This window comes from Drosophila tropicalis, unplaced genomic scaffold (assembly GCF_018151085.1).
Source record: "Drosophila tropicalis isolate 14030-0801.00 unplaced genomic scaffold, ASM1815108v1 contig_694, whole genome shotgun sequence".
Taxonomy (NCBI): Eukaryota; Metazoa; Arthropoda; class Insecta; order Diptera; family Drosophilidae; genus Drosophila; species Drosophila tropicalis.
This window is the reverse complement of record NW_027173176.1, coordinates 6274470-6300994: the sequence shown is the minus strand read 5'-3', so window position 1 is coordinate 6300994 and position 26525 is coordinate 6274470. Positions and strand designations below refer to the sequence as shown.

The following is a 26525-nucleotide window of genomic DNA, read 5'->3' as shown; positions in this document are numbered from 1 at the left end:
CAAACAACACACTGGCGCAGAGGAGACAACGGGACCACAGTTGGAGGCCCTTGTTCCTCATCGATCAGTTCCTTAACTTAGCCATTCCTGTTAATATTGTCTTCATTTTTGACTCTAAATGAACAAAATTATTTTGCACACTTCTGAATCCCATTATTTTTGATAATTATCCTGATAAGAAATCATAAGTTTTTGAGGTCAATATACTATCAACAACGTCGATCGTTTCAAGCGCTTTCGATTTTGCAATCCCTTTTGATGCCACAGCCATGGTGTCTAGAACATTTTATGGTTTGGATAAACAGCAAATGGGTTTTCCAATTTTCTAATTTTTCTTCTTTTTTGTAAAGAAAAACTTATGTCTATGGCCCGCGAGAGAGATTTAGATTTAAGTGGAGTGGAAAATATTTTTAGGTGATTTTTATAACGTTGTTGAAAATTTCAAGTATGCAATAGATTTTGCTAAATAGAAAGGAAAGAAAAATATGGCGGGAAAGTGGGAAACCTCTGTTAATTTATGGGGGAGAAAACGAGAAAGAAAAACAAAGAGATCAATGGGCTGAAAATCAAAAAGAAATCAACAAAGTAAAGTTGGACGCAAAAAAAAATGAAAAAAAAAGCACAACAACAATAACAGAAGAAATCACACTCGAAAAATCGTAATTGAACAGGAACAGAGAATCATAAAACAAATTAATGATGATAAGAATAAACAAAGAACAATCACGAATTGTATAAGATCTATACAATTGATAAAAACAGTCGTTCATTCGTTCGTTCGAACGATAGATCGATCGATCGTTCATCAGCTGTTGTGTTTTGTTCTGTGTTGTGTTTTGCTCTTCGTTTCTAATGACTTGAACATAAACTGATAAGTTACTCCCCATTTTACACTTACAACAAAACATGATTTAATTTTCTTCCCCATGTTCGAATTCTCACGGTAGCTCTAAAGTCCATTTCTATTCTTTTTGAGAAGTTGCTGTTACATTACTATATAGATAATAAAAACGCAGCAGACTATATAATATCGTTTAGCCAATGGTTTACTTTAATGAGTCACTTTTATGCATTTTTAGATGGGCCTTTCGCCTTTTTGTGGCCAATTGTCGTACGATACTTTTGCCATTAATAATTATCAGTTCTTTTATTGGATATATCAACTTTACCGTTAAATAGATGTCCTTATGTTCGTAACTTGACTTCAATCGAAACTTTGCTAGTTAGAGCTTTCATATTTGTTTAGAAATTTTATACTTAAGACGACTAAAAATATATTCTTTGAAGCTTACTGATGGCATACCAAATCGAAAAGGCAGTGCCTATGTCTTCCAAAGGAACAAATTTACTGTAAATACACATTTTAACTGTTTGGAAGCCCGATTGCCCTGATTGCTCTTCCCGAATCCGATCTCGAAATTTAATTTGTTTTTTGATAACTATTTTGGAAAATCAGTAGAATAATAATAATTCAATGTTTCTCTCTCTCTCTCTTTTATATTTAGATTCAAGTTTGCCTCTCACCTTTTAGTTTTTTTGGTGTCCATTGAAAATTCCATAACATGAACTTGGCGCATAAATTTGTAAAATAATTACAATTTGATAAATGATAATCCTCCGATTTTGTGGGAATCACAATTAAGAATAAAGCTAACCAAACGGAGAGACTTGCCACTTGCCGGCTGGCTGTGGGTATTTTTTTTCGGGAGGAGTGGTGAGTTGATCAACAAGTGGGCGGGGTCGTTTTTTTTTTTTTTCTATTTAGCGTAAACAGACTCAGACACACAACAGCTCACAGTTTAAAACAAATTAGAACAGATTATTGTTGAATATAATAGAAATGACTTTGTGTTTCTGTAATTGTAATTACAGGCACGTGATTATACACACAAACACACACATACGCACAGCTGAGTGGAGTGGAGAGTGTGTGTTTATTAGTTGTAAATTATTTTGGCACTGTTGTTGTTGTTGTTATTGTTATTATTTTTGTTTGATAAGAGAGCCTCTTCAATAAATGTGTCACTGGGCCGACTTTTTTTATTAGAGATTAAGCAAAGTCTAAAAAAAAGTAAAAATAAAAACGATTTTCGTTTTTTGGTTTCTTTAAACCTTTTTTTGTCGTATTTTGCGCTCTTTTTGTTTTGTTACTACCGATTTTTTTTGTTTTATGCTAATTAGTCAAAAATAATGAGCTCAGCATTGGCCAAACAAGAACCAAAAATGGGAGACGGGACGCGCGTTAAATGAGGCAATTCCGAAATTATTCCCAAACTACTCTCTATACATATATATATATATATATATATATAAAATTTGTATATGTATATGTATGTATATATAACGAAAGATAAATAGATAAATAGATATAGATATATATAAGCGCAGACACCAAAATCGAAATCGAGAAACACAAAAATTCTCGAAAACAAAAACAGAAAAACCGAAAAAAAAAAACAGGCAAAAAAATCAACCAAATTTCAAACGACTCGACGGCGACAACGACGAATTTCAACTGCGGCGAAAATGAGAGGCCGAAAAAAAAAAAAAACCCAACACAAAACACAACACCAACATCGGCCAAAGCGGGCAGAGCAGCAGCAGCAACAACAACAAATACGGCAATAAGTAATATTAATAAAACGAAAAAAACACTAAGCAAAAGCAACTCGCGCACGCTCGCAAATTGAAAGCACAAAATCAAAACAAACGATTATTGTCTATTTAAAATTATGATTAACTATGTGTGAGAGTGAGAGGAAGGCAGAAAGATAGAGAGAGAGAGAAGCGTGTGAGAATGAGAGATGAAGAGTAAGAGAGAGGGTGGGGAGAGCGAGCGTTTATTAAAAGCTCTAAAACAGCTGTTGCTGTTCCCCCCCAAACGTATCAATAATCAGCTGATACCACCCCCATTGGTCTTATTGCTCATACGACATGTAAGCCGGCTACATTCTCTACAAATAGGCAAGGATATTCGTTAGGGTAAGATGCAATATTCCTTATATCTAGACAAAAAATCATATGCAACTCAAGATGATGCCCTTCATTTTAATGTTCAATAAGCATGTGAAAAATTGCGCATACGACGTGTTGCCGGGAAATTTGATCATTTTATTGAAAAGAGTAGCTCGAACATAAGGAGAAGAACTACAAAGAGTGTATCCGAATCGATGTACCTAACGTTTGCTTCCGGTATTTTTCTTTACACAATGTATTTAGCGTAAATTAGTAGCAAAAACTATAGGAAGGCCGATGGAACAGTGTGTGTCTGTGTGTGCTTGTGTCTATGTGGGGGGTGTGTATAATTGTAACCAGCATGTGTTAAATGAGAAAACTTTCCATCCTTAGGACGCCATGTGGTAAAAAGTATTGAGTAAAGGTTTGAAACAATTTTTGACCTTTAAGTGAAGTGACAGCAACAAGGTTAACCAGTTTCCAGGATAACAGAGTTGCGTTCATTTTTTTAAGCTTCCCACAGATGGTGTTGTGTCTTTAAGGACTGCTGAAATCTAGTGTCACGTAAATACTATCAATCCAATTGCCTCTTGGGCGAATCGCTTTACAGATTCTTGTCATTTGACGTAGGACTTTTGCATAAATTGTTAATTAACGTAAAACGACCATCCCTGTTTTTGTTTTCCTCTTTTTGGTAACCAAATTGAAAGCGATTGCATTTCTGGTTTTGCAAAATTACAAAATCGAACAAATAAACAAGACAACAAAAACAAAAATTGAAAGAAGAAAAGAGAAAAACCCCAAAGAAGCAAACAAACAAAAACAGGGCCAGCTGCTGCTGCTGCTATACAAAATCGAAAATCGAACTGAGGATATATAAGGTATATGTATATATAGGTATGTACATATAATAACTGCCAACAATTTGCGCAAATATATGAGAAATTAGCACATGCTTGAGAAGAAGACACCTCTTCTCTTGAGTCTCTCCTGCACAAAGCACTTTCCCATCTCACAAATAAACAATATACCCAATGTATATATTGGTTAGTAATATTAGTTAACTGCTTTTATAGCAAATTACATCACGCCCACGCCAAATGGGCGAGAAGGGTATGTACATATGTAGTGATAGAGAGGGGGGCGGTGCTAGAAAATTATAGTAAAGCACGCAAAGGCTAAAAACACGCCACCGGAACGCACTTTACACCCGTCAAAATGGTGGGAAGGGGGAAGGGAAATGAGTGTACTCGAAACACTTGAGAATGAAACGACGCGATGCCGCAACGCACTGCAGTTCTTTCTTTTTTCGTTTGTTACTTTTGTGTGTGTGAGTGTGTTGTGCACAACACTCGCCCCGGTCGTTCTTAGCGGTTTGAAGGCGCGCAAACAAATGAGCTTGTGCGACGATGGTTGTTTGGCTGGCCAAACTTATGCAATTTTGCACAGGTGACGACGACGACGTCGACGGACTACAGCAACAGCAACAACAACAACGACTACTACTACACACAACAAACTACAAACTATAATAGTACGACGACTCGACATTTGACTCTTTGGCAAGCAGTGAAATTTTCTAATTTCTGTGCCACACTGAGCTACAATCCGTTGGATAACTGCCAGGTTGTGCCCCCTCCAATCCATCCATCCACAATACACACACACACACACACACAGAACACCACAGAATGAACCCCAAAAAAACCCCAACTGACGCCAGAGCTACACAGAGACAAAGAGACACAGAGACAAACCGACCAACAGAAAGACAGACTGACATACAGACAGAATGTTGAATGTCATTATCAAGGTTTCTATATACACATATGTATATACATATGTATAATTTTTTTGCGCGCGTGAGTTTTTTGTGAATGAATATTATGCTAGAGAGAGAAAGGGAGACGGTGTGCGTGTGAGACAGAGAAGCATGCCGCATGTCAAACGCTAAATCAATCTCTTAGCGAAAACAAAATTTGAAACAATAAATCTTGATGAACAAGAATTATGTAGGAAATTGTAAAATGACTTCCACACACTATAAATGAAATTTAAGTGACCTCAAACAGTGCCCCAGTCACACACACGCACACACACAGATAGACACATCCTTCGGCAAGCCAAAGCTTATTTTTGTTTTGAGACAATTGCCTTAAGGCCTTTCGAATAAATTTTCTTCCATTACTGTCGATCAGAGGGCATAATCACATCCTTTTGTTAAGCTATCTTAATATATAGTCCTTATGAGTGGAGAGAGGGTATGGGACGATTCATATTTGCGCTAACGACTTAAGTCATAACCTTTTTGGTTCTCCTTGATTAAGTTTGACTTATTTTAAACGCGTTTTGGTTCTCAGTAAACTCCAACACCAACGAATTAATTTCCATAGGGAACTCTAGGTGAGTCTGCTTCATTTTCTTATGCAAATGCTAAAGATTTGGTCATTTAAATTTAAAGTGAATCATCCATTCCACTTAAGAAAGAAGAACTTAATTCAAGCCAAAGGCAAGCATCAAAAGGGACATAAAGACTATGAGATACCCTCTATCACCTATCACTTGTCAAGTGATTCATTTTTACCGCAAACAAAAACAAAATTCTTACACTTTTGACCTAAACCTGTATCATAACGATAAACACGAAAATTCCTGGTACCTGAGATACCCTTTCTTAGCTATCAACAGTTAGCAGGGTAAACCGAAAGTCAACGGGACTTTAAAGCTATTGAAAATGAAGAAGCAGCTGAAGCCGACCAATTTATCGCTGTTAAAGGAAGAGGAAGGAAGAGGAAAAAAGAGAAAGGGGGATGCAATAAATTGGGAACACTTTGTAGGTGGGCGTAAACAATTAGCAACAATCAAAACAACAACAAAGAGTTGTTGCTGCTGCTGCTGCGCCCAGACAGACCACAAAGAAGATGATGACGATGATGTAGAAGAAGAAGAAGTAAAAAAAGAGGCACAACCTGTGTACCCACATACAAAAATAAGTTTTTATTGGATTACAAAAATAGAACCATTTACATTATTTTGTAATTGTTGATGTTTTTACTTTATCAGAGAGGCCGAAACTCTACTCACCTGCACCTGCACTTGCCCCTGCCCCGACTCCTCCTGTTGTTGCAGCACCTGCTGTTGCGGCAGCACCTCCCTCCGCAAACAAATCGTCTTGCAGCTCCAATTGGTCCATTGAATGTTTACTGATAGTACACTACAGCTGCGACTCGTCTTAATTAACAATATTTCACTTGGTTCTTGTGCAAAAACTTTGCGAGTTCATTCATTTTCTTTTATTTTCTCTTTCTCTCTCACTCACACTTGCACAAATTAAAATTATTAAAAATTAAAATATTTATTTTTGTATAGTATTTTATGTGTCTTTCTGGTATTTTATGTGTTTTCTGGTATTTTTCTGGCGGCCATCGAGTTAGCATTCTACGAGACGGCACCCTTTGTCTAGTCTTGTTTTGATTGTTTTTCTTTAGTCTTGCACCAGATTTTTAAGTTTGATGCACCTTTTCATTGCACTTTGTTGTTATTTTATTTGCTTGTTTGCACTTTTATTTTGATTTTGTTAATTTATTTTACATTTAATTAACGCGACACAAAAAAAAAAGTTCAGCAAGAAGAAGCACAATCTTAGACCAGCTGTTTTTTGTTTGGTCTAAGCACAGGTAATCGTTATCGAAATAATAATTATCGAAAAAAAATTACAGCTGCTCTAGCAACTAGTGATGCCAATGCAGAATTTAGCATTAATTCAGCCAGTATGACAACACTAAGAAAGAGTGACGTCAGAAAAAATCAGCAGCAGCGACAGAGGCAGCGGCAGCAGTTCACGGTATTATTTTTTATCTATTAAATACTTGAATTAAAGTAATCTCTGTTGACCAACAATAACAATGGCAACAGTGGCAGTGACCATGAACAGTTAAACAATTTGGTGAGTATAGACAACTAATAATCATTTATTTATATTTTGTATTCTAACAATAGATGTTCCAATTTATAGTCAATTACCGCCATACACACAAACACCCCCACACTGAAAGCCTCAAATAGCCTTAACCATGGCCAGTGCCTCTAATCCCTCAATGGAAGTGCCCGTACATAGATTAAGCCATGATCCGACTGCCGCTTGGCGAGACATTAGCAAGACGCAGCGCGTCATCAAAGTGACAATGAAGCCACCGACCACCACAGTGGCACCCAATAAGGCGCGGGTGGTTTGCATGTCGGATACACACTCATTGACACCCTATATCAAATTTGATATACCCGATGGTGACATATTCATACACGCCGGCGACTTTACCAAATGTGGCCAACTGGAGGAAGTTGTGGAGTTTAACAATTGGATCGGTGCCTTGCCGCACAAGCACAAGATTGTGATAGCTGGCAATCACGAGCTTAGCTTTGATAGCACATTCACACATCCCTTTCAGAATAAGCAAGGCAAGGGACACAATGAAAGGTGAGTATCCCTTCTGTCATCGTCCATACAATCCAATCTCTAGTCTCTCTGATTGCAGAACCAAACACACCGGCATGTCGGTATTGGATGACTTGCCCACGCTGGGTAATGCCAAGGAAAGTCTCGAGAGTGCAGTTCAAACGCAAAATATACGTCAAGTTCTTACAAATTGTCGCTATCTGGAAGATGAATTGCTAGAAATCTGGGGACTACGAATCTATGGGACACCTTGGCAGCCGGAATTCTGTCGCTGGGCCTTCAATGTACCACGCGGTACAGCGTGTCTGGACAAATGGAATCAGATACCAGAGGCCATTGATATATTACTCACTCACACACCACCCGTAGGACATGGCGATCTCTGCTGTTCGGGCGTTAGGGCTGGCTGTGTGGAACTACTGTCCACGGTGCAACAGCGAGTCCGGCCCAAATACCATGTCTTTGGACATGTGCACGAGGGCTATGGCATCACCAGCGACGGACGCATTATCTATGTAAATGCCTCCACATGCGATATTAATTATCTACCCAATAATCCTCCAATTGTGTTCGATGTAACGTTGCCGCCTGGCATTAACAAGATCTAGTTCTAGTCCAATCGAAAGACAAATGGTGAATTATATATATAGTTTCATCTTTCATTAGGTCACAAACTCAGAGAATTTATTTTTTATATACTTTAAGAATTATTTATAAACCAGAAAAAAAAACACCTTTTGTTATGTAGATTTTTATTTTCAAAAATCGTTTGAATTGTATAAAAAAAAGTGCTCATAAAAGCAAGACAAGTTGTTGGATTTTTCTTTAGTTCTCAGAATGTTATAATCAGAAGATAAACCGATCCAATGGCAAAAACGTCGGACAAGTTCTTATGTAGAAGTCTTCCTAAATGAAATCTTGGTACTTAAGTTATATTTCTAGCTTTGTTTAAAATGTTATGAATTCCCTTTGTATCGTAAATTGCAAGGACATTCATTTTAAAACTTTGCGCCCCCGCTTAGATTGGGGGAAATGCAACTCTGCTTGGCAAAGTTTGACATTCCTTTTTGCTCCCGATTTGAACGGTACTTTTCCATTTGCTACCCACCGAGATCTTTTTTTGTGGAAGTTCTCTATTACGCGGCGTGACTAGGAGGAAAAAAAGATCAGGTCAACTGATCGAAAAAAAAAAAGAAAGGGGTTATAAAACAAGAGAAAAGTTTTAAATTGTTGTAATATATAATTAAATAGAAATTTAAATTATTGTCTAAAATGGTAAGTTTAAGCATTAAAAAAAAACTTGACTAACAAACAAAGATGCACGAAAAGAGGTTAAAAATCCAGCAGAGAGAGAGAGAGAGGAATGGGCTTTTAATGGCGACCCTTTTTCTTTGGATTCCTTGCAGCGTGAAGTTATATCCATACAAGTCGGTCAGTGCGGCATTCAAATCGGTAATGCCTGCTGGGAGTTATATCTATTGGAGCATGGTATCAATCTGGATGGCAGTCTAAAGACCAAGGAGGAGCTCACGGCCAGCGGGAGCAGTGCGAGCAAGGGCCACGATACCACAGCGAATGATGCGCGGACATTTTTCACTGAAACTGGAAATGGCAAACAGGTGCCACGTACAATTTTTGTTGATTTGGAACCATCGGTTATCGACGGCGTACGCAACGGAAGCATGAAGGATCTTTATCATCCGGAACAATTGATTTCTGGCAAAGAAGATGCAGCAAACAATTACGCACGAGGACGTTATTCGATTGGCAAGGGAGTGATCGATAAGGTCACTACACGGCTATCAAAACTTGCCGAGCAATGTGATAGCCTACAGGGATTCCTTATCTTCCACTCATTGGGTGGTGGCACTGGCTCCGGTTTCACCTCATTGCTGGTTGAACGTCTGTCGACGGACTACAGCAAGAAATGTAAACTAGATTTCGCTGTCTATCCATCACCGAAGGTATCCACAGCTGTGGTGGAACCGTACAATGCTCTCCTGACCACCCATTCGACCATTGAGCACTCCGACTGTGTCTTTATGGTGGACAATGAGGCCATCTATGATATTTGCAATAACAGCCTGAATGTGGATCGTCCAGCTTATCTCAATTTGAATCGTCTTATAGCCCAAATAGTCAGTTCAACCACTGCCTCCCTGCGATTCAGTGGCTCCATGAATGTCGATCTGAATGAATTCCAAACAAATTTGGTACCATTCCCACGCATCCATTTCCCCCTAGTTGCCTATGCCCCACTTATGTCCGCAGACCGTGCTGCCCATGAACAGCATGCCATTACCACGCTAACAAATGCCTGCTTCGAGGCCTCCAACATGATGGTGAAGTGTGATCCTCGTGCTGGCAAATACATGGCCTGCTGTATGCTCTATCGCGGCGATGTTGTGCCCAAGGATGTGAATGCCGCCGTTTCGGCCATCAAATCGAAACGGCATATACAATTCGTTGACTGGTGTCCCACTGGCTTCAAGATTGGCATCAACTACGAGAAACCCGCCTTTGTGCCCGACGGCGATCTGGCGCCCACATCGCGCGCCTGCTGCATGCTATCGAATACCACAGCCATCAGTGTGGCCTTCTCAAATCTGTCATACAAATTCGATTTGATGTTCAAGAAGCGTGCCTTTGTCCATTGGTATGTTGGTGAGGGCATGGAGGAAGGCGAGTTCACCGAGGCCAGGGAAAACATTGCCGTTCTGGAACGCGACTTCGAGGAGGTCGGCACGGATAATGTGGAGGATGATGGCGATGGCGACATCGATGAATATTAACAGAAACCTCCACCAAACCAAGCAGAAAATTTGTATAATAAAGCAGAAATAAACAATAATAAATACCAAAAAAAAAAAAAAAAAAAAAAACATTTATGAAATGGAAATCGTAAAACAAACAACCAAAACCGATCGATCTACTTCACATACATACTTATTGCAAGGCAAGCGAAATGGGAGAATCTTCTCTTAGGGAAGTCGACAGCATTCCACATTCTCGGGAGTTGGGGGATTCTCGTCGCTTGTGTTTTTTGCTGACTCCGCGATCAATGAAGAGTTTGTTTATTTATCAGTTTTCTGTAATCTTTTTTTTTTTTTTTTGGTTTGTATTTCGTTTAATTTTTTGTTGTTGTTGTTCTTTGTTTGTTTTTTTTTAACGCCTATTTGCTATGATCTTTCCTTCTTTTTTGTTTATTCTCAATTTGTATTTTATTTTTCTTTTACTTAATTTATCTAAATTTTTTTTGTTTTATTTTGAACTTTTTGCAAGAAGTTTGCGTTTGTTTTGTTTTGTTTTTTCATTAAAGATCTTATAGATTAAAGAATCATCAAAAAAGATTGGTTGTGGTTTTTGTTGCACAGTGTAAAATTACAATTTTTGTTGTATGCAAGAGTGTGTTTTGGGTGTGTGTGTGTGAGTTCTACTATATATGATATATGTATATGTAAATTCCTAAAAATCTAAAATTTTCTCTCTAAGAGCAGGCCAATGTTTTTTTTTTTTTTAGAAAATTTCGAAACCGAAAAAGAGTTAAGGAAAGCAAAAAAACCAAATAATATTATAAAAAAAACAATAAAAAGGATATATGCGTGTAGTTAGGTAGCCATATACATATGTATGTATATGTATATATATATGTATATATGTGTGTGTGTGTGTGTGTGTGTGTGTGTGTGTGTGTGATAGAAAAAGACCTTTCGTACTTTCTTTCTGGATTCAATTTTAGGCTTTCACTTTTTAAATGATGTGTATTGTTGTGGTTGTTGTTGTATTTAGGATCTATTTTTAATATAATTACATAATGATGATTTTTGTTTTTCACTCACAAATTTGTTTGGAAAAGTTGTTAAATTACAATAGTTAAACCATAAAAAATATATAACGATGAAATGAAATGAATGGCAAAAAAAATTTTATTTCTATATATAGAAAAATGTTTTGCAAACTGTTGTTGCTTGGGCAGCTGCTGTTGTTGTTGTTTTTCTTGTTGCTGCAGCTGCTTGTGGTGTTGTTGGTGTTGATTGTTTACTTTTTAATATGGAACATTTGAGAAGAGATATGAGACACTCTCGCCATTATGTGTCCTTCGTACTGCCTCGGCGAACATCATCGATACATCAATGCACTGAGAGCAAGAGGGGAGAAAATACCAGAGAATCGTTTAGATAATATCGAGTGAGTTTAGATTATTTTGACCTACCTGTATCTTGGGACAATCACGCATGTGTCCATCCTGTGGTATGGTATTGGTCACAACAACCGCCTCGAAGCAGGCATTATTTATACGCGAAATCGCCGGTCCCGAGAAAATGCCATGCGTCAATATGGCATAGACCTAGAAAGAGGTTTACAATGATTTTAAGACTCCATGATATTTAAAGTGGGTGCGCCTAAGGGTATGCAGCAAAAACTGGTGAAACTTCACCGTCTGTTGCCTTTCCAATAATTTATTGTTTCATTTTCAAAAGGGGGAGTGCTGAGTGGGATTAAGGTGTAGCCCCTTAAACTTAGGGACTTCACGTTCGGACGGAAATCATGAATGTATATTACCTTAGTGGCACCGGCCTCCACAAGACGATCGGCAGCATGGACAATAGTGCCACAAGTATCGGCCATATCATCAACCAATATGGCAATTTTATCCTTAACATCACCAACCAGAACCATTGAAGCCACCTCATTGGCCTTTTTGCGCTCTTTGTGAATCAAAGCGAACTCCACATTCAAACGATCGGCAATAGAAGTAACACTGAAAATCGAAAATTTATATATGTTTCAATACAGAATGGAATGAATGGAAGAGAATACCTACCGCTTGGCACCGCCAGCATCGGGTGAAACAATAATCGAGTTCTTCCATTCGGGAATGTTCTCCTTTATCCATTTGAGTACTGCCGGTTCGGCATAGAGATTATCAACTGGTATATCAAAGAAACCCTAAACGGAGAAATCATATTCGTTTGTATTTTGAGACAAAATTCCATTTTTCAATCACATTTTTACCAAAATTTTTGTCGTTTTATTTTTGGAAATTTTTGAGAAAAAGTAAAGGGAAAACTCTTACAATTAGCTAAAATGTCTTATGCTTGCCGCAATTTAAAGAGTTCCGAGAGGAAAGAGTTGGCCAAATGGCTAAAGCTGCAGAATTTGAGCTTGGATGGACGCATGCGACGAGATCTAACGGATGTGGTGCCAGTGGCAAGAATATTTCAAAGATTCCATTCAAAGCTGGTGAATATGCATTTATATACGCACAGAAATGGCGCCGATATGAAATTGCAAAACTGGAAGACTTTCAATCAAAGGGTTTTAGTCAAATTGGGTCTGGGTCACAATAGACTCGGTTTGGATCAATTGGCCAAGGGTCAGGTGGGGGCCATTGAATCCCTGCTTTACGACCTCATGTCAATGGGTCGATCAAAACGACCCAATGCCAAGTTCTTCAATCAGCGCTCACAGAAACAAAGATATGCCATTTCCACCGTTCAGATGTCAAAGAAGCACTCGCAATCCAACAATTCTCTTACACATGTACCACAATTGGCACGCATCGTTTTGAGGAGTCCCAGCGTTCAGTGTGTGGACGTGGAAAGAGTCATAAGGGGCAGGGTGATCAATGTGCCACAAAAGCTTGTTGCCCATCAGGACTATTTGGATGCATTGCAGGAGTTGCGAGAGAAGGACGCTTGCATCAATTCTATTAGACACAAGTCGCAATATCTAGAAAGTCTTATCAAGGTTAAGGACGAGAGAATTGACGATTTGATGAAACAATTGGAACACATTCAGGTAAGTCTCCAAGAAGTGGTTCGCCTATCTATAATGGCCAATAATAATCATGTATGTATTTATTTTTTAGCAGCAGCAGCAACATCAATAATTTTAATTACATTTTAATTATTGCAACTCAAAAGAAATTCTAGGCAAACAGACTATTGTTGTTTACTAATAATAAAACTATAGAAATCTCCCTTTGGCCCTCATCATTAATAAACTGGAAATCAATAAATAGTGCTCGCTGCGAGTGTTATTTCTTATCAATAATGGAACTTCGGTTGGATAAATGTTTAATTGATTGATTTGTGCGGTAAATGTCTTTGAAAAGTGCAACGATCAGCAAACAAGAGATCCCAAACTGAAAAGGGCTTTTCACACGATGGATCACTCGCACCCTTCTTAGGGCTTAGCACACTGATTATAGGTTTAAGAGTTGCCACATTGATTTAAAAAAGGGCTTTCTACACTACTTAAGTTTAGCATTTTTATTATGTCTCTTACTCACCTGAATCTGTGAGGCATGCAGATCCATGGTTATAATGTGATCCGCTCCGGCCACTGATAGCATGTTGGCCACCAATTTCGCCGATATGGGCGCACGACTCTGCGCATTGGCCAGCGTAGGTAAAAAATGTTGAGGGGGGAAAGGTGAAAGGTTTATAATTAGCGTAGTTAGTAAAATAGATGATCTTAGGACTAAGCCTTCTCAATAATGAAAGTTAAATAAGAATTACAATAAATCAATAATAATAATAAAGAGCACACCAATGGAAATCATAATTAACATGGACAGAGAGACACACACAAGGTATACACACATATAAACACAGTTCCGAATAATATTGTGATCAAGACACCCAAAAAATAAGTGAGACAGACAAAAAAAGAAAGAGGAAGAGATAGTAGAGCGAGACAGACAGAGAGTGAGCTTATGTAAGTGCCATCAGGTGTGGAGGTGGAAATCATGGAAGGAAATGGATTTGGGGCTTTGATGTTTTCATATATACATATATATATTTTTTGAGTTCAGAAAGGAGTGCAAAGAAAAGTAGAGATTTTTCACCGATTTTGCATTAGATTTCGCATTGAATTGAACAAGAACAAACTCGAATAAACGACAACACAACGAGACATGCAATCAACTTGGTAAAGAACTCAATATACCCTCTCACAGAGCAAGGGTATCATAGCATATGTGAAATGTCTGAGAGTCAGTGAGTGAGTAGGTGAGAGAGTGTGTGTGTGTGTATGGTGGGGGGAAAGGCAACTTTTTTTTTTTTTTTTGGTCAAGAGAACTCTCAAGCGAAGGTGGTGAAGGAGCAGGAGGATCAGGAGGACCAGAAGGCGGCGAAGGAGTGGGAGTAGGAGCAGAAGGCAAAGAAAAGTAAACTCAAAACGTTAACAAAACGCAACAAAGCAAAGTCGTAAGAAAATATACAAAAAAAATGTTGTATTTTTTTGAATTCTGTTTTTCGTTTATCCGACGACGACCACACAGTCTCGATAACCTCTATGTCTTCTATATAGAGAGTCTCGACATTTCTCTACTCACAGTATATTGTTTGGCTGAAAACTCCTAATACATACATTCATATGTATTCATATGTTATGTATGTTTGTCGGTAATGGAAAGATTGGTTTTAATTCATTTTAATTTGTTTTTTTATTTACGGATTTCGGTGGTATTTCGATAGGTATACGTTTCGGTTTTTGATTTTGTATTTCGTATATTTTTGTGTTGAAAGATCGATCGAAAAAAAGAAAAGAAAAAAGAAGATAAAACAGAAAACGTTCAGAATAAAAGGTTTTTGTATGTTTTTTGTCGGTTGTTTTTTTTTTTTTTTTTTGTGTATTTTTACAATTAAAAAATAGAATAGAAGAGTAGCAAAAGTTTAAGATCACAAAAAGGTCAGATTAGGTCTGGACAAAAGGAGGTGTTTTTTATTTTTTATTGGTGGTTAGTGCCATAAAAAACAGATACATATGTAGCTTGAATATTAAATGTGAATTGAAGCAACACGTGCTGAAATTTATATATGTATATGTACGCATAAAGTTAAGCTAAATTCTTTATTAATGTATGCATGTATGTGCGAATGCTCATGTTGAAATATTTTTCGAGATTTATATTCTTTTGATGCATTTAATTTATAATTTCATTGACCAACACTTTATATAAGTGTGAACAGCTTTAAGTGTTCAGTGTAGGAAAACCAAATAAAGAAACTTCAATAGGGAGTCAAATTTCTGGAGAGATAGGATAGGGTCAATACATTTATGGAGTTACACTTTCTTTTTAAGAAACATAAGGATCTCTAAGAGAGAAAAAGAGAGATGGCGAGCGAAAAAGATCAGGGAACTGCATTGTACTTTATTCACATATTCATATTGATCGACAAAAGTCTGTAATCTGAAATATTTGCATTAATCATACGATTTGACTTGACTGGAATGTAAGTCAACAAACGCATTGAAAGGTCATTGCAACTGCACTTGTCTCTGTGGGTTTTTTCGTTTTCTAGATTACACAAATTGATGCGAAGGAAAACAAACAAATGTAACCCTAGGTAGGGTTCATCTAGCATCAGCTGACGTCAAATATGACGTCTTTATAATGTCTTTAAATGGGTTATCAATAGAGAAAACAAAAAATAACAAATCTGTGTAATTATATAGAAACCTATATATGACTTGAATCCGATTAGAACTTATTATTTCACCCTTGAAACGGACCTGTTGCTAAGACAACACACACACACCCCTCAAATGTTGGGTAAAGGAGAGGGGACTTATCAACATGGTTACACACACACACACACACAAATACACACGCATAGACTATATATTAAAGAAGAAAAGTGCAAAAAAACAACATCATTATCATCGTGATCACGATCAAACAACATTTTGACAGACACAAAAACATAAAGCAAAAAAAAATAAATTAAAAAGAAAAAAAAACATTTGAAAAATAAATATTGTTAATAATTTTTGTTTTTGAAGCAACGCCAACAAATAAAACAGAAATCAAAACATCAAATTAATAATCAAAAAAAAAAAAAAATGTGGAAAATTTTGTAAAATTTTTTGAGTTGTTGAGAGACGAGATTTTGCGTTTGATTTATATTTGTTATAGTTAGTTAGTATAAGGACATGCAATATTATAATATTAAAATATATTTAATGAACCAAAAAGCTTTAAGTTTTTCGCATGTGTTTGGCCAGATAAGTTTTCAATTGAAGCCCCAAAACAAAAACTGAGTTTGAATATTTTTTACATATATATGTATAGGGATTCCTTGGTGGACGGGAGAATGAGTTTATTGGAAATGAATTAGTTTTGTCCCCGATTTTTAGTTGAAGAAGAGCTGCAAAAGTCACCCTCAAGATTCGGTTTACATTTAGGTCTAGGATTTAGTATGATTAAACGAGGGCTGCTCCATAAGTTTTGCTGAGATCAAAGAAGGCTTCTGCCCTTGTTGGAAAATTTTGCTTAGAAACTTATGTTAAGCCCTCGTGGGACTTGATAATTTCAATATTTTCAACTCGAAACCGAAAACAAGCGGTGTTTTTGTTGGCCCTAGTTTGAAGTGAGATTTAGAGAGTTTTGTGAGTGAAGTTAAACAAAGAGAAAAGTAAAAGTTGTACTAAAATAGAGAGATAGAGAGAGAGAGAGAGTGAGGAAAGTAGACGATAGTAAATACCCTAAATTTCCAATCGTAGTTTTTCTTGGCAAGCTTCTTAGCTTCAGCATTATCCTCACTGCCAGGTAACTATATATCGTTGGTTTATCGATTGGTCGGGGAGGTCGGGAAGAGTTTCAATCGGTAGTGGTAGTTGGTAGTTTGGAAAGAATATAGCAGAGAAAGTTATAGTAGAGAGTTTGAAATTATATGTAGAGCAAACAAGAGATTTGAAACCAAAAAAAGAATAACAAAAAAAAAATTAATTTTTAAACAAATTTCAATCAATTTCTTTTCGGTTTTTTGGGGTTTTTGTTTTTTCTCTGGCAAGATTAATCACAAAAATTATGTTTCACAAATTTTCCACATTTCTTTCAAATTAGCTTAGCTTCTTTTGCAAAACCAAAAATAATAATCAAAATCAACAACTTGTGTCAAAATGCATAATAAACACTTAGAAAGAGAGATTTAAAAAAATGTATAGCCAAGTTATATGTATATGTATATATAAAGAGAGGGGAGGGGAAAGATATATAGAGAGTTATCATATATATTTATTGAAAGTATTATCAACTCAATTTAGATAAAAAAAGGTATATATATACACATTTATAGTAATATATTATTAATTAGTTTTATTTTGCTTTTGTTTTTTCTTTTTTTTTTTTTTTTGCAATTTTCTTTGCACGTGCTAAGAACGAAGGATATAAGTATATATATAGAAACAGGATCTCAAAGGATCAATTCAAAAAAGGTGATATTTGGTAAGGGGTTGGTGGACAATGGGAGAAGAGGAGACTGTGTATAGGCTTAAGGAACTTGGAATGGATAGGATATTATTGTCATTATGTATGTTAGGCAAACCTACCTTATCTTTTTTATCTTGGCGGGCATATGGAAAGCAAGGAATCACAGCTGTAACACGAGATGCTGATGCTATTTTGCATGCATTTATCATAATGAGAAGTTCCATTAAGTTATCATTGATCTCTCCGGAACCGGATTGCACAATATAAACATCTTCACCGCGCACTGATTCACCGATTTCCACACTGAAATTGTAGAAGAGAGGAAAATTTTCTGTGAAAAATTGCAATTGTGAGTAAACAAAGCAAGAGTTTCTCCTCGAATGTCTTTGAAAAGCCGCCTCGCCATCCAAACCTCTCAAATTATGTTTATATAAATATTAAGTAATCGTCTGTCTATGATCTATGGCGACAAGACGACGACACAGACACTCTGCTATCACATATCACAATGAAGGGATGGTCAACGGGACAAACGAGAGGGGGAGCTTGAAAACATACGAGTCCTTGCATTGCACTTAGAAGAGCCCTTGCCTTTTGTCCATGTATGTAACACACTCTCCTAAGGCCATCGGTGCGTATACGTAATATGTAAAATTGATTAAGATTTCAGGGTATAGATATATATATGATATATGACTTTTTGGAACTATTTGGACCATTTCTAAGCCTCTGGTTACAATTCTTCTTCAAATATTAAGTATACGCCTCGTGGGGTCGCACACACATAGTTTATTCCTACTAAGTTATATTCCAACAGCTGATTGAATGAAAAGTAAAAGTCGCATTTCCCTTTTAGACACGAAGGCTCTTAATGAACTTTATGTTGATTGAGTTTGCTCTGCTCTGGTCACGAGATACATATGTACATACATATAGACTCTATGATGATGGCCAAATGGTAAATGGTGTTTCAATAGATCACAGCCAACCCTGCACACTATTTGTCTTTCCGTCATAGTTTTTTGTGTTATTGTTTTTGTTTTTTTTACGCTATTCAAGGTTAATTTAATTACAAATTGTGAGAATATCGATTGACATAGACAGGTCTCTTTCCACTTCCCACTCTTGTGTTTTCTCTATCTCTCTCTCTCTCTCTCTCTGTCTGTGACCAACAAGAAAGAACAACAAAACAAATCATTATTAATTGTTACTATATTCTATACTATATATGTACATATATCTAGTTGATGAAATCGCCAATCGCGTGCAACAATCGTGTAGTAAAAAGAAAAAAAAAACACACCAAATATATATATATACACATAATAATAATAATAATAATAATAATAATAATATTACTAAGCTTATCAGAAGAAATACTGGTACTATTGACCGCATTGGGCAAAAATCTTATCAGGCTATACCTCCCTCTTAGTCTGAGGTCTGGCCTGCGTCTGCGTTTCGGTATTATTTTGGATGTCAGCTGTTTTTTTTTTTTTTGTCATTTCGCGTCTCTTCTACCTGCATTCTGGGAAATGTTTTGTGGAAATTTTCAAGCAATTTCATCATTTTTGTTGCTTCTTTCATTTGAAAAATGCAGTTGGGCGTGAAATTGATGCATTTTTAGGAGGACTTCTTTCAATGTTGCTGCTGCCGCTGCTTCTGACATTGTTCGAATGCCGCAATGGTTAGGAGGGTTGGACGGATGGTCGCTCGGTCGGTTGCTTGGCTTTTTGGTCTAACAAATTGGCCTTAAGCCAGAATTTTTTAGCATTGTCAGCCAGCTGTTTTTGTGCCTGTGTTGTCGTTTGGCCGGCGTTTTCATTTTCCCTTTTTTTTATATTTTGGTTCTCTTTCGTTTTTCTATTTAATATATATACGTAGAATTTGTTCAAGTTCTTTTGTTTTATATACGAGTATATATTTTTATCTCTGGCAGACAAAACTCATAGTTATGTGTATCTCAATCTTTGCATGTGTTTGTGTTTTTTTGATAATGTAAACTAAAAGATTTAGACATCCTCCATAGACTTTGTCGCGGAGGGACCCTTTTAAAATAGCTTTCTGATCTAAAATAGAGAAGTGCCTCATTATCAACAAGTTCATAAATATTTCAAACTAAGGTTTTGTAAAATTGAAAAATAAATCCCAGCAAAAAAACAAAAACAAAAACAATAAACTGCTCTCTCATTGTCAATCTTTTTTATTTTGAAAGTAGTTTTCAAAAGGCTTATCTAAATCGCTTTCGCTGAGTTTCATTGTATCTTATCAGTTTTGGCCAGAGACTCCACCAGTCCGGGCCTCTTTTAAAACGACCCTTTTTCGTTGTCGTATTCTTGTTCTTGTTCTTGATTTCTTTCGTTTTTCGGTTTTATAGTAAACACGCAAATTTCTTATCGATCAAACTTTTCAATATGAAAATGGCTTTGTAATTGACATTTGAAAGGGGTTGGAGGGGATGGGTTGCGTGTCCAGGGACCTTCAAATTGTCGTAACCCAATTGCTTTTATAGGTTATTGAAAAATTGCATTTTGCCTACCTGCCTGGCCTGTCTGACTGACTGATGGAAGGTCTTGAGTTTTGGTTTACCTTTACCACGGCTAAAGGTCATTTGTTGGTTTATATTGCTGAATTGTGTGGTTTGTCTATTAACTAAGTTTATGACACAAACTATTTATCTATGTCTTAGCATGATTAGACAAAAAATAGTATTATTAAATGTCGTGGGCGTCTCCCGTTTAGCCAGATAAACTATATGCATTCATATAAGCAGAGGAATAAGTACCCTGTATTCCATAGTCAATAAGGTGACTTATTATTAAAAGTTATAGGCGATTTGCTTTTGCATTTTGTATGCATGTAAGTTGACCTACTTTTCATTCTCTCCCGTTCTCTAGCACTCTCTCGCTGCTTCTTGTTGACTAAACGATCCTCGCGTAAGTTTGTTTTTTTAGCGTACGGTAATCTTTTGACTTTTTGCCTTTCATATAACCTTTCAACCTGTTTAACTGAGTAGTTAACGTAATACGTTTTAATGATGTCATCTGAAGTTTTGGCGCCCTTCAAGTCTAATCTGTTCTATAACTTGATCTCCGACCCAGGCGTAGCAACAGCTAGTTAGAGCAGCAGAAACAACAACAAATCAATCAACGCTTGAGGAATGACCCGTTACAATAATAAAATATTAGATGATACAGTAGTAACAAGAAAAAAAACATGGAGACGGAGAGGGAGCGAGCCACCCAAAGCCGACAAGTGCCACTAGACACACGTGGGGGTCTCGAGAGACAGACCAACAGAGAGAGAGTAAGAGTAAAGGAAAATGCAAGAATATTCAAGAATACCTAAGGCGAAGAGAGGGAGTATAAGACAGAGAGAGTGAGTGAGTGAGTGAGGGAGCTTGATCCAACATATGTGTGTGGGGGCGTCGACGTTAGTGTAAACGTCAACTTCTGTCAGTGGAGCGCTCTCTTTTTGTTTTCCTCTCACTCTCACTCTCGCTCTCGTACTCATTCCGTTTCTTCTCCATCTCTTATTCTTTTGCTTCGCATACCGAAAAACGTGACAGAGTCGTGATGTGTTATTGCTTGTAGGCAATTTTTTTGTTTCCTCTTTCTTTCTTTCTTTTTCCTTTACACTGATTCTTGCGAGGTTACCTTTGTGTGCGTTGCCATCCACCCCCTCCCCTTCTCCTTAACGACCATCATCACCCTTTGGAGCATAACAACAACAACACACGTTTACACACACACACACACACACTCACGCATGCCCTATCATCTCAGAAAAAAAAAAGCTTAGCGAGCATTATAACCTCTATTTCAATTTCTATCTATCGTTCGTCTGCTTCTTTAAATTCTTCATTTCGTTCGCTTTGTCGTTTTTTTAATTGTTTGCTAATTTTGCGTTTCTTTTTTTTACGTTTTGTTTAATTTTATGCCAACAAAAATGTTTCTAGGTAAATTTTTTTTTGTCTTGCTGTTTTTGATAAGGCCTAATGCTGTTGTTGTTTTTGGAGCAGCAGCTGACTGTCTGAGCGTGTGTGTGTGTAAACGTGTGGAACCCAAGGAGAGAGACAGAGAGCCAAATGAACGAGAGCGAGAGACGACGGCATAAGGTGAGGATGGAGCATGGCAGGCCGCCCAGTCTAGACATTTCACACACAATATGCTAATTTAATTATGTATAGTTTAATAAAAATAAAATTTACATATAAAAATTTAACACAACAAAATTTAAATAAATTAAATTATTTTGATTTCTTTAACTAAAAAAAATATTCAATTGCACGCGACATTGGCAAAGCTTGTTGGCATGGGCTCTATAAGTGTCTGTGTGTGTGTGCAACTCACACACACACACACACACACACACACACTAACACACACAACGACCACCGCAAAAGACGGCGTACAGTCCACTTGTTAAATCAATAAAAAAAAAAAAAAAAAAAAAAAAAACGGCAACTAATATACAGTACACATTGTTTTCAAGAAAATCATTTTTAATAAATAACTGAAGGCAACTGAAGGTAAATTTGCTTTTACACTGCGAACGGAACGCTTGCCACAGGGCAACCTTCAGTGAATGTCAAGGACCAAGCAACCTTTGGGCAGGAAGGCAGAAATAAATCTTGTTATAGTCACTTTTCCACACACGCTCACAGGACGACGCACTTAAAAAAAAAAAAACACACACACACACATACACGCGCGAGAATTATCCTTGATTGTCTTTAGCGAGGACCTTCTTGGGACTTGCAACACTTTTTTACGCACTGTTTTGTTTCTTTGTCTTTATTGTAAATGATTTTGTTTTTTTTTTTCTACGTAGGAATTTTAGGTGGTAGGTACTCACCATGTTTCCAAATTGCTAAATTTCTTGGTAACCACCTTGCCCAAATCAATGCCAAGGCGATCCACAATGCGTTGCGCCAAATCCGGATGCGAGGTTCCCGAAAACACTTTAATGTTCGGCATTCTGGAGTGTATTAAATTTAGACAACCAGCCTGTTTCTCCAAATTGTCTCGGATCAAACTTCTAGCGCGTATCGGATTAGCAGAACGTACTGGCATCACACAATCTACGAGTACAAGTTTTTATTATAAAAAAATTCGCTGCTCAGTCGCTGAGACGCTCACTCTCACGCTCGCTTACACTCTCTCTCTCTCTCTCTCTATGTCTCTCTTCTTTTGACCATTTCCTATGTGTTCGGATGTGTGTGTATAAGTGGGAAGAGAGGGCGAATACACAGGAGAATGACAGAGAGAGTGAGAGAGCGCGAGTTTGTAACACTAAATATTCATTCATACATTGCAAGGCAGAGTAAAAGACGTGGACAGATGCAGAGAGCAAGAGAGACAGTTAGAGAGAGAGAGAGAGAGATAGAGCGGAAAGTTTGTGAACATTTGTATGTGTCTGTGTGTGTTTTTTGGGGGAAGAGGGCGAGAGCAACAGCAGAAGCAACAACAACAAAACCACCACAAGCGCCAGCCATGTGATTTCTTTTTGACGTTTGTCAGTTGAAAGTGAGATAAAGCTCTCTTGTCGACAACATTGAGAGAGTGAGTGAGAGAGAGGTAGGTAGAATGACAAAGAGAGAGGACAGCATAGAGCAGCCAGATCGCTTGCTTCAAATGGAAAACTTTACATTTCGTTAAGGATATTCTAAGCTAAAATAATGAGACAAACACTTTTAAACAACGATCACAATTACGATTCGATAAATTTTCAGCATATGTAAAATGTTTCCTCCTTGCTAAAACATAATGAATTATCCTTTGTATTGACATCCGGCAACTCCAATGGGCTTAGGCTATGCTCCTTTAGTTGCAGCCTTACTCTCTAAATAAAGTGCTCTCTCTTTTTCTCTCTACATAAAAAAATATGCTGGCATGCAAACAGGCGCGCGCCAAAACACAAAACGACGAATATGAAAGCTTTTGAGCACGAACAGCTGTTCGTCAAGTGTCCCGAAAATGGCCATGAAAACTAAACCCCACAAACATACACGCACACTCACACACACACACACAGAAAGTCAGACTAAATTCTTATATATTCTCTTTTTTTTTTTTTTTTTTTTTGCTTTTTGGTTTGTGCAAAAATTGTTTTCCAAAAATGTTCTATTACGCACCATTTTGTTCGATCTCCGAGCATTTCTTATCTGGCATGCCTGACTGAGTGGGGGGAATCTCTGCAGTGGGCTTGAATTTGGTTTTTACTTTCGTAGATGCAGCAACCTGGCTCTGGCTCTGCTCAGGTGGTGGTTTGTCAGGTAAGCGGCAATTGACGACTGACTGAGCGAGGGCGATTTTGTTGTGGCACGCAAACGGAATCCGGCAGAATGTCTCAGCTGTTGTTTTTTATTTTTGTATTTAGTTAAGTCAGTGCAATTTGTCTAGTGTGTGTATGACAAGTTGGAGAAGATAAAGCAGCGCGGTGGCAGCGCCAGCAGCGAGCAAGCAAATTCAACTGAGAGGAGCCAGAGCAAAGCCTCGGACAACATGGCGTATGCATTACAAATAACACACATACGCAGCGCTGCACACACATGCACGGCACAGCACAAACAGACGCACAGATGAAGAAGAGGGTGCCTCTGCCTCAACGAAGCTTTTCAATTGCCGCAAAAAATTCACTTATAAGCTAATGCTCAGCTGTTTTGCAGTCACGACGGCTCTCTCGCTCTCTCCCATATTCTCTTTTCCATCGACATAAAAAAGGGGTGAGAGAGTGCACATTGGAACAACTATCAGTCAATTAGAGTGTTTATACATATGTGTTTCCAATTTGTTATATGTATGTATTTGTATAAAGTAATATATTTAAATAAAACCACAAACAAATTTTAGGAAAACTAATCAGAACTAAGACATTTTTAGAAATATGTAAAAAGGATCAGCAGGTTTATAGAGTTGACAGGACATTTTCATCACAACAGGTGGTTGCACACTGCATTCAGTTATAGAACTCAAGAACATCAAAGAATATATATTTGCAAAAACTTACTACATTAAAAACTGATGAATATTAAGAATATAAATTTAATTGGCACTTTTATTTGAAAAATTGTTGGAAATAAGAAACAAATCATTCATTTGATTTTGAATGACTCAATTTATATAGTATTTTGTACATATGTATGCATGTATGTACATATGTATGTATGTATGTACAGTCTCCGCTTGCCATTTAAGCATGACCGGGCGGGGGGGCTCGTCTGTTTTCAGTGCCCTTTGTTGTTGTTTGGCATTTGTTGTACAACTGTACTTAAAGATGCTTAACGTAGTGGATGAGAAGAAAAACAAGAAAATAACAAAAGGAAATGCCATTTGTATTTGTCAAATTGTTTTTGCATTTGGCTAAATTTAAATCGAACTAAAGGCTACACAAAATTTGCTGACGAAAGCGAAAAGACGCAAATTGCGTTGAAACAACCAACCACGTGCCACACCGAACTCACACGTTTTTCTCTCTACTTATAGCCACGCCACACCACACAGCACAACAATAACAATAGACACACACACGCACACACACACACACACACACACATCCACACACTGTTAAAAGTTAGTCAGTTAGTTTGTTCTTTAAACTTACCTGAAACATGTGTTGCAATTAACTTGTTAACAAATACAAATCACAAAAAGTTTAAATAAATGGATGTTCCTTTGTTTTACCGATTTTGTTTTTAACTTTCAACTCGAATTGCAGCCGCTTTAACGAAACTGCAAAATCTGAATGAAGGCTAACAAAGTGTGAAGTTTGTACAGAGCACGTGAATGAGAGACAGCGAGAGAAGCAGAAAAAGAGAACGAGCGAGAGTTCAACATGAGAGCCACAGAACAGCAGGCAACAACAAGAGAGACCGGCAAATGTTTAGTTTGGGAGCATACATATAACGGAAAGGGGAAGGGGGTGGCTTGGGGACTGTGTCTGCCAACACGTGTGCCCCAACAAACAAAATATCAACATCAAAACGAGTTGATAACATTCGACATAGTTTTTGCTTAAGGTTAACACAATCATAAAAAATAATAAAGTGAGTCTTTAAGATTAGCAACATTTTTATGATTTAAAACGAGCAGCTTTCCGATATCCTTGCTGCAAGTAAAAGTGTTGCCTAGTCTTAGGCGCCAACAACATAAATATGTTGCGATCGTTTTTTAGAAAGGTTTTCAAAGGACTTTTTTGGTCACTGATTACCCTGATTGACAAAATGTTCATTGGGTGTCTTGCTACACATGAAGCCTGATCTTAAAGTCCAAAAAGAAGAGCCAGAACTATAGAGAGAGATAGCGAAACAAAGCGATAGAGATGGCAGAGAGAGCGAGAGAAGAGAAGAGAGAGTGAAAAATTTCGGACACGTTTTTTTTAATTGGCTTTGTTTCTGTCATTATTTTTGTTTTCTGCTACCCATACCCTTCTGGTAAGGGTATATTTATTGTGGCAAGTGCTTGGCCTGCAATTTAATTTAAAAGATCTAAAGGATCATACAAAATCTATGAAATTTCTTGTCGTTAGGCATAAATGAAAGGTGAAAAAAGTAGAGCAAGTGGATTTATCAAAGAGCGTAGAAACTGCGGCAGCAAACTGTTGCTTTATAATTTGCCATTTTGCACAAAAAACGTGAATTGAAAGGCAATAAAATGGGCATCGTGCGTGTGCGTATTAATACATACAAACCTATACATATGTACATATGTACATACATATGTGTTTGTAGACATCTGCACATATGTATGTATGTATATCCACTCATATATATATGTATGGAGATTTATGTATGCATAGTTGTGTGATCGGCCACCTAGCAGCATAATTAACCAAGTCTATTTGTTGTTTTTTCAAAGCTGTTGCCAAGCAGACAAAAACCAACCCACTCAT

General features: G+C 37.3%; 5 protein-coding genes across 9 annotated transcripts in view; 3 read left to right on the top strand and 2 right to left on the bottom strand.

The window, feature by feature from the left end:
- The window catches only part of fry (Protein furry), a 67116-nt gene extending 60536 nt beyond the window's left edge, over positions 1–6580 (bottom strand). Inside the window, 1 exon segment of the mRNA XM_068293187.1 lies at positions 6040–6580. Coding sequence (XP_068149288.1) covers positions 6040–6148 — 109 coding nt within the window. The 5' untranslated portion in view covers positions 6149–6580.
- A 143-nt stretch (positions 6581–6723) lies between these two features.
- On the top strand, positions 6724–8220 carry LOC137579420 (UPF0046 protein C25E10.12). Its single transcript, XM_068293194.1, has 3 exons — positions 6724–6901; positions 6971–7432; positions 7491–8220. Exons 2-3 carry the CDS (start codon positions 7029–7031, stop codon positions 8017–8019), a joined length of 933 nt encoding a protein of 310 aa, XP_068149295.1. The 5' UTR covers positions 6724–6901; positions 6971–7028; the 3' UTR covers positions 8020–8220.
- Positions 8221–8524: 304 nt separating this feature from the next.
- On the top strand, positions 8525–10212 carry alphaTub67C (alpha-Tubulin at 67C). Its single transcript, XM_068293188.1, has 2 exons — positions 8525–8686; positions 8818–10212. The coding sequence occupies exons 1-2, from the start codon at positions 8684–8686 to the stop codon at positions 10201–10203; spliced, it is 1389 nt and encodes a 462-aa protein (XP_068149289.1). The 5' UTR covers positions 8525–8683; the 3' UTR covers positions 10204–10212.
- A 972-nt stretch (positions 10213–11184) lies between these two features.
- Prps (phosphoribosyl pyrophosphate synthetase) lies at positions 11185–25395 on the bottom strand. 4 transcript variants are annotated; one of them, XM_068293190.1, is made up of 9 exons: positions 25239–25395; positions 22491–22716; positions 17753–17936; positions 16906–16974; positions 13707–13805; positions 12237–12361; positions 11975–12173; positions 11625–11759; positions 11185–11549 (listed from the first exon to the last, which is right to left on the bottom strand). In XM_068293190.1, the coding sequence occupies exons 2-9, from the start codon at positions 22706–22708 to the stop codon at positions 11457–11459; spliced, it is 1122 nt and encodes a 373-aa protein (XP_068149291.1). In that variant the 5' UTR covers positions 22709–22716; positions 25239–25395; the 3' UTR covers positions 11185–11456. The 4 variants fall into 4 exon arrangements, with proteins under 4 accessions (XP_068149291.1, XP_068149290.1, XP_068149292.1 ...); XM_068293189.1 differs by lacking the exon at positions 25239–25395 and adding an exon at positions 23770–24037; XM_068293191.1 differs by lacking the exons at positions 16906–16974; positions 25239–25395 and adding an exon at positions 23770–24032 and having other exon boundaries at positions 13707–13818; positions 17754–17936.
- Positions 12398–13438, top strand: LOC137579149 (sperm flagellar protein 1). Of its 2 annotated transcripts, none has more exons than XM_068292850.1 (2): positions 12398–13213; positions 13287–13438. In XM_068292850.1, the coding sequence occupies exons 1-2, from the start codon at positions 12500–12502 to the stop codon at positions 13302–13304; spliced, it is 732 nt and encodes a 243-aa protein (XP_068148951.1). In that variant the 5' UTR covers positions 12398–12499; the 3' UTR covers positions 13305–13438. The 2 variants fall into 2 exon arrangements, with proteins under 2 accessions (XP_068148951.1, XP_068148950.1); XM_068292849.1 differs by having other exon boundaries at positions 13284–13438.
- Positions 25396–26525: the final 1130 nt, after the last annotated feature.